This window comes from Brachypodium distachyon, chromosome 1, assembly GCF_000005505.3.
Source record: "Brachypodium distachyon strain Bd21 chromosome 1, Brachypodium_distachyon_v3.0, whole genome shotgun sequence".
Taxonomy (NCBI): domain Eukaryota; kingdom Viridiplantae; phylum Streptophyta; class Magnoliopsida; order Poales; family Poaceae; genus Brachypodium; species Brachypodium distachyon.
In genome coordinates this window covers 14,419,212-14,426,008 of record NC_016131.3, presented here as the reverse complement: position 1 = coordinate 14,426,008, position 6,797 = coordinate 14,419,212, and the positions used below count along the sequence as shown (strand labels likewise).

General features: G+C 54.8%; 2 protein-coding genes across 2 annotated transcripts; both read left to right on the top strand.

The window, feature by feature from the left end:
- Positions 1 to 772: 772 nt before the first annotated feature.
- On the top strand, positions 773 to 2,780 carry LOC104583449 (peroxidase P7). Its single transcript, XM_010235649.3, has 3 exons — positions 773 to 1,244; positions 1,347 to 1,541; positions 2,010 to 2,780. Exons 1-3 carry the CDS (start codon positions 1,035 to 1,037, stop codon positions 2,583 to 2,585), a joined length of 981 nt encoding a protein of 326 aa, XP_010233951.1. The 5' UTR covers positions 773 to 1,034; the 3' UTR covers positions 2,586 to 2,780.
- Positions 2,781 to 3,002: 222 nt separating this feature from the next.
- On the top strand, positions 3,003 to 5,169 carry LOC100832705 (probable carboxylesterase 18). Its single transcript, XM_003559748.4, has one exon. The coding sequence runs from the start codon at positions 3,105 to 3,107 to the stop codon at positions 4,140 to 4,142; it is 1,038 nt and encodes a 345-aa protein (XP_003559796.1). The 5' UTR covers positions 3,003 to 3,104; the 3' UTR covers positions 4,143 to 5,169.
- The last annotated feature ends 1,628 nt before the right edge of the window (positions 5,170 to 6,797 follow it).

The window sequence follows — 6,797 nt, the reverse complement described above, 5'->3', positions numbered from 1 at the left end:
GAATTCCCAAGACTTTATTATGAATCGGAGGCAGTATTTGTTTACTGTCAAAGGGGTCGAGAGATTACAGAGCAAGGCACAGAAAAGTGAAAATAGAGAGTTACAGGTAGAGGGAGTGCAGACTTGTGACTTGTGGAAGAGCAGGGACAGACAAATTACAGACTGCTGTTCGGTGGCTGCCTAAACCGTGCGATCCATCACCAATTTAGCTCAGCCATCTCTTTCGACCGGTGCATCAAAAGCAACAAGGTTAGGGTAACTTGTATAAAACTGCAAACCCAATCACACAGAGCTGTTTGCCATTAGTACCGTGCCGGAGCATAAAACTGTAGTGTTCAGGTGCTGTCTTTGCCGTGTGTGATTAACAGACCCGTTAGTCGTCAGAAAGCTAAGTATGCAGACGAGCAGGATGGTTATGCTGGGAAACTACTGTCGGCACAGCAGCTCTAGCTTGCTGACCACTGCAAGAAACCTCGTAATTTCGCACTCCACCAACCTGTTTAGTTTCAGCGATAAATTTGCCGTGCTCAGAGTTTAAAACATAACGAGAACAGCTTTCTTTTGTGCAGCGCTAACTCTAATTAACGCGGGTTGGGTCAATTTCATCGGCGATACACGCAAGTAAAAGCCTGTCTGTCAATGAGCGATCATCGATAGATAAGACGGAGAAGAAAGAAACTGGTCTCTTGATGCACAAGCTAGCCTCGCGCCCATGAAAAGGATAAAGGTCGGCGGATCTGCAATTCTGCATCCTCAACTGGCTGTACTGAAACAGTAAACAAGCACCGGTTGGTGATTATATGGCAAGGAAAATTAATAGCGACAGGTCAGTCGATCGACCGCACTGAGAATCATCACAGATGCTATATAAACACACGGCTCAAATCCTACCCAGTTAAATCTCACAGCATATCAGTCACAATCCAGTATCTAATCAGTGATCACTAGCCAAGTACATCTAGCCTGGGCACTGTTCATGTGCCAGTGCCTCTAGAGAGCTAGCCAGCAAGCTTGAATTCTAGCTTCTTCAGAGCATGGCAGCTATTCTCATCTGCTTAGCCTTCATGGCTTTCGCCGCTGGCACCGGTGCCGGCTCCTCCGGGGAGCTCACAGCCGACTACTACGGCGATTCGTGCCCGCAGGCGCTGGCGACCATCAAGTTCGTCGTGGGCGCGGCCATCCTCAAGGAGCCCCGGATGGGCGCCTCCCTCGTCCGCCTCCACTTCCACGACTGCTTCGTCAACGTACTTACGCACTGAGAACTTTCACCATTAAGCAAGCTAGGCCGTGTGTCCGTTGATATGTGGAGCCATGGATGAAGTGTTTCGGTTGTGCTTTGGATGCAGGGGTGCGACGGGTCCGTTCTGCTGGACGACACGGACGGCATGGTCGGGGAGAAGACGGCCAAGGCCAACAACATGTCGGTGCGAGGGTTCGGCGTCATCGACGCCATCAAGGCGGCAGTCGACACGGCCTGCTTGGGCACCGTCGTCTCCTGCGCTGACATCCTCGCGCTCGCCGCCCGTGACTCCATTGTCGCTGTAAGTTCTTCAGTAACTTCAGTCTGTACTACAAGGACTATTTTTTACAGCCAGATCAAATTTTTAGACATGTTCGTCAGACATAGGGGAAAACATGCTGAAGATTGTACATGCCTGCACCACAAAGTAGTGGGAAAAGACCACTGAGTAACCGTAAGATAAGCGATGCTTAAAGCACCTTTATGATCAGCAAGACAGCAACACTTCTTAGTCGACCCAGCTGATGACAAAATTCAACAAGAAAATGGTTAATTTATTTATCTCATCGATCAGATTAGCTCTCTCTGTCTTCCTCCGACAACTTGCAGCTAGCACCCCTTTTCACCCCGAAGAAACCAAGCCATACCAAACTTGACTCTGTCCAGCCAAAACGACAATTAATCAATGTAACATAATCCCATTTCCAGACAATGGCATTAATGATTGATCATCTTTTTATATGATCGTGGTTCTTGCATTGCATTGCAGCTGGGAGGGAGCTCGTACGAGGTGCCGCTAGGCCGGCGGGACGGGACGACGGCGAGCAAGGACGCCGCAGACGCCAGCATCCCGAACCCATTCATGGACCTCCCAGAGCTCCTAGCAACCTTCCACGCCCAGGGGCTGACACTCCGGGACCTAGTCGTGCTCTCGGGCGCGCACACGCTGGGCTACTCCCGCTGCGTCTTCTACCGGAGCCGCCTCTACAACGAGACGTCCACCCTGGACCCGGCCTACGCGGCGTCCCTCGACGAGCAGTGCTCGCGCGACGGAGGCGAAGAAGACCAAGAGGCGCTGGCGGCGCTCGACGACACGCCGACGACCATGGACACGGAGTACTACGCCGGGCTCATGAACGGCCACGCGCTGCTGCACACGGACCAGCAGCTGTATAATGGGGATGGGGGCAAGAGTGATGGGATGGTGAGGTATTATGCTGAGAATCAGGATAAGTTTTGGGAGGATTTTGGGAAGGCTATGGTGAAGCTGGGGAACTTGAGCCCGCTCACTGGCGATGAAGGCGAGGTCAGGGAGTACTGCCGGGTCGTGAACAGCCAGGAGTGAGTGATCGGTCGGTCTAGCTGGGCGGCTGCAGGCTTGGCCGTCGAGGATATGGCATGTGTTTGTCTGTTTGGTGTTAGGAAAGTTCAGCTGCGGGTTTTGGTGGGTGATTTGCGTTGCAATGTATGTGTTGTGTACTTATTTGATTTTGACACGGCTGGAAATATAAGGAGTTGTCTGATTTTGATTTTTAAGTTAGAACGACTGCCTCGGATCCAAAATCATAATTCGTGTCGTTATTTTAGTGCATTTTAATATAGATACCAACAGGACACGTGTGCGACAGGAAACCCGGCCGGCGGCTACCGGCTAGCAGCATCGCCGATCACGCCATTGTCTGGCTGCCTGCGACTGGCCTGCATGTCACTGTTGCCACCTGCCGGCCGGCAACAAAAATAATCAAGATCATATCAGGCAAGATACTACTAGTAGTAGTTAAGATATACAGAGGACAGAGTGAGCTAGCTCGATGCACACCCTCCTGTAGTACAGGCTGAGCAACCAAGCTTGGCGAGAGAATTAATGGCGGACGGCACGCGCGAGCAGCTCCGGGCGCGCGTGCGGGCGGCGCTGCCATGGAAGGTGCGGCTGCAGCTCTTTCGGCTCGAGGCGGCCTTTGATGTCACGCAGCGCCGCCGAGACGGCACAGTCAACCGCTGCCTCTTCAACCTGATCGCCGATCGCCGCCAAGTGCCTGCCGACGACGCCTCTGGCGGGGTCCGCTCCGTCGACGTCATGGTCAACGCCTCCACCGGCGTGACGGTGAGGGTCTTCTTTGCTGCTCCCGAGCCGACGGCACCGTCTCCGCTGCGTCCGGTGGTCGTCTACTTCCACGGTGGCGGCTTCACGGTGTTCTCCGCGGCCACGGGCCCCTTGGACGCCCTCTGCCGCACCATCTGCCGCGACGCCGGCGCGGTCGTCGTGTCCGTCAGCTACCGCCTCGCGCCCGAGCACCGCTACCCCGCCGCCTACGACGACGGGGAAGCCGTGCTCCGCTACCTCGCCGCCAACGCCGCCGGCCTCCCCGTCCCCATCGACCTCTCCCGCTGCTTCCTCGCCGGCGACAGCGCGGGGGGCAATATCGTGCACCACGTCGCCCACCGCTGGACGGCCTCGCCGCCTCCAACCGACACCTCCATCCGCCTCGCCGGGGTCATGCTGATCGCCGCCTTCTTCGGCGGCGAGGAGAGGACGGACTCGGAGCTCGCCCTCGAAGGCGTCGCACCGATCATGAACCTTCGGCGGTCGGACTTCTGGTGGAAGGCGTTCCTGCCGGTGGGTGCCGACAGGAACCACCCGACGGCGCACGTGACGGGGGAGGCGGGGCCGGAGCCGGAGCTGGCTGAGGCGTTCCCGCCGGCGATGGTGGTCGTTGGCGGGCTAGACCCGCTGCAGGACTGGGAGCGACGCTACGCCGCCATGCTTCGGCGGAAGGGCAAGGCGGTGAGGGTCGTGGAGTTCCCGGAAGCCGTGCACGGTTTCTACTTCTTCCTGGCGCTGCCCGAGTCCGGCAAGCTCATTGCCGAGATCAGCGCGTTCGTACAGAGCGTTACGCCGTAGTCTACTGCAGCGTAGAGGACTTATTAGAGATGATAACGAGAGCGGTAATTCTACCGGTTGCGTCATGCCGTCATGTACCGATGCGTGCAGACTAGGTGGAGTATTAGGAAGGGGTATAATAGACTTTTCACACTAAAAGAAAAAAGAAAAAAATATACTACTCCGCATCAGATTTCTCCCGATCGGCCGCAGTGCCGCACTCCTCTGAAGCGCCTGCGGCGCCCTCCACGCGGCGTTTCGCCGCTGCTGTCCTCGCCCTCCTACATCGCCGCCGCCGCTCGCCGCCCAGCCCATGCCGCGTCACCTCGGCCCCCTCCTCGCAACGCGCTGCTGCCGCTCGCCGCCAAGCCCGTGCCGCCTGCCTCGGCGCCTTTCTCGCAGCGCGTCGCTGCTGCTCCCCACCAATCCAGCGCCGGCGACCTCCTCGCAGCGCCGCCGCCGCCGTTCAGGGATTCATGCCGCACGCCGGCGACTTCCATCTCGCAGAGCTTCTTCATAGCTTGCTCGCCGACAGCAACATGGAGGCAGGAGATGGCGCACTTCTTGGTCGTGTTCCTGGGGCTCGGGTCCAGCAGCTGCGGCAGGTTCGGCTCGGTCTTCTCGTCCTTTCCCTCTCGTCCGTCGGGCAGCCGCCCATCAACGTCGACGTCAGTGCCGCGCCCGCGGCCTCGCGCGCGCGCCCGAAGGAAAGCCGCAGCACCAGAAGCGACGGAGGAGGGAGATTGGGAGGCGGCCTGAGGCGGCGGAGAGACCTCGGGAGGCGGCTTGCGGCGGCGGAGGCCCCTTGGAGGCAGTATGCGGCGGCGGACGGGGAGAGAAGAGGAAACGGCGAAAATGAAGAGAGAAGCCACGCGATTTTTTTAAACTTTATTTTACATTTTTATGCTGCCTGTCGATACTCCGTTCGTTCGTGGGCAATCCTCCGTTCGGTTACTCCATGTCCTATTCGGGAGTATCAACTGATTTGAGCTTTAGATCAAAATAAATTAACGGTCCTCATTAATTTCAGGGTACCGCAGCAAGCTCATTTACAATGCAAGTAGGAATAATCCGTTTCTCGTGCGTAACCATAAGTCCGTTTGTGTTCTCAGTCCCGACTCAGAGTCGACTAGCTCTGAACGCCGTCATCTATATATGTTGACCTCTTCTGCCCGTGCGTACTTACAACTAGCTAGCTAGCTGCAGACGTACCAGAAGGGCTAGATGTTGGAATTTTGGGTTAGCCCCAAGGTCCAATCTGAAATTAATTTCTGAAAAATCTCAAAAGCTTATTCATGAAGTGAGATGAGGAAATGGGAATAATCCCACCTTACTAATTTAGGAGGAGTTGGACCAATATATAAGATATGTTGGTTCTTATTTCTTGAGCAAGTGAGCAAGAAAAATCCCCACGCGCGCTCCTCCTCCTCCTCCGCTCACCGCCACGCCACGCCACGCCACGCGTTTCGTGGATCGAGTTCGAGAATTGCGGAGTCGGTTTTGGTTTCCTAAACCGAACCGAAGTCCGCCTGCGACTGCGTGCACAGATCGCCGGGAGAGCAGGCCTCTGGAACCCCGACCTTCGAGATCCTGCCCGAGAGACGGTCGATAAGGTTATTGGGGAGCGTTCTCACGCGACTGCTCGCTTCTTCACGTCCCTGTTTCGTCAGCATCTTCATCACCAATGGCCGATGATGAGGACATCCCAAGTAATGATACAACCACAGCCCCTACAGCACCTACACCTCAAATACCGGAGATACATGGACCAATTACTAGAGCTCGTGCACGACAACTAAATTATCAGGTACTTTCGTTCCTCGGTACTTCATTTAATATTAATGAGAATATGCTGCTGCCTAAGATGGGTTCTTTTATGTGTTTTAGGAATGAAGGGCCTAGCTTGCACCTCAAGGATCAGGGTTGGACAGCAAACCATGGAGGTGGCAGCAAGGTGGCGGGAGCTAGCTCAAGTGATGATTTCAGAACATTGAAACCGCCATAACGAGAGATGAGAAGAAGGCCACATCCTTTTCATCAATGGGATTTCGGTCAAGTGGAGGATTCCCCCTCCAATGGGTATCTATGGGCCAAAGATGAGGGTTATAACCTTGCTTTATTGGGCCTAAGGCCATGTAATAGGGTCCAGCCAATTTTTAGATGTTTTCGTTGTGTTTTAGGAGGATTCCTAGGCCGTTTCGGAGTCCCTCAAGGGCCTGTCCGAAAACCACCTAGTTCCCCTCCTATTTATACCCCATGAGCCCCCCCATGGAGCCTTGGGTTTTGATTAGATAAAGTTTAGCCTTTGCTACTTTCGTGTAATCGCGTGTGTCGGTTAGACCACATGTTTTACCGTCATCAAGACTCCAACTATATTGAATATTCAGATTCGTGAACCTTCATATGTCCTATTCGCAATTTCAGATTGTTTTTCATCTTGTTCTTGCTTGTTCTTCGATTGCTTGCAAGAACAAAGACCTTCGTGGTCAGGTTGATCGTGCCCCCGCGGGATCAATAACCTTCTGGAGTTGGTGTATCGATCGCTAAGGCGCTGCCTAGGTTGTAGTCGGATCGTCAACGTCACCTCCTACCAAATCGATAATTAGGTATCTCATCGAAAGATCGGGACACCCTCGAGGCTATCACGTGGTATCAGAGCTTAAGGTTGCTCGGTGA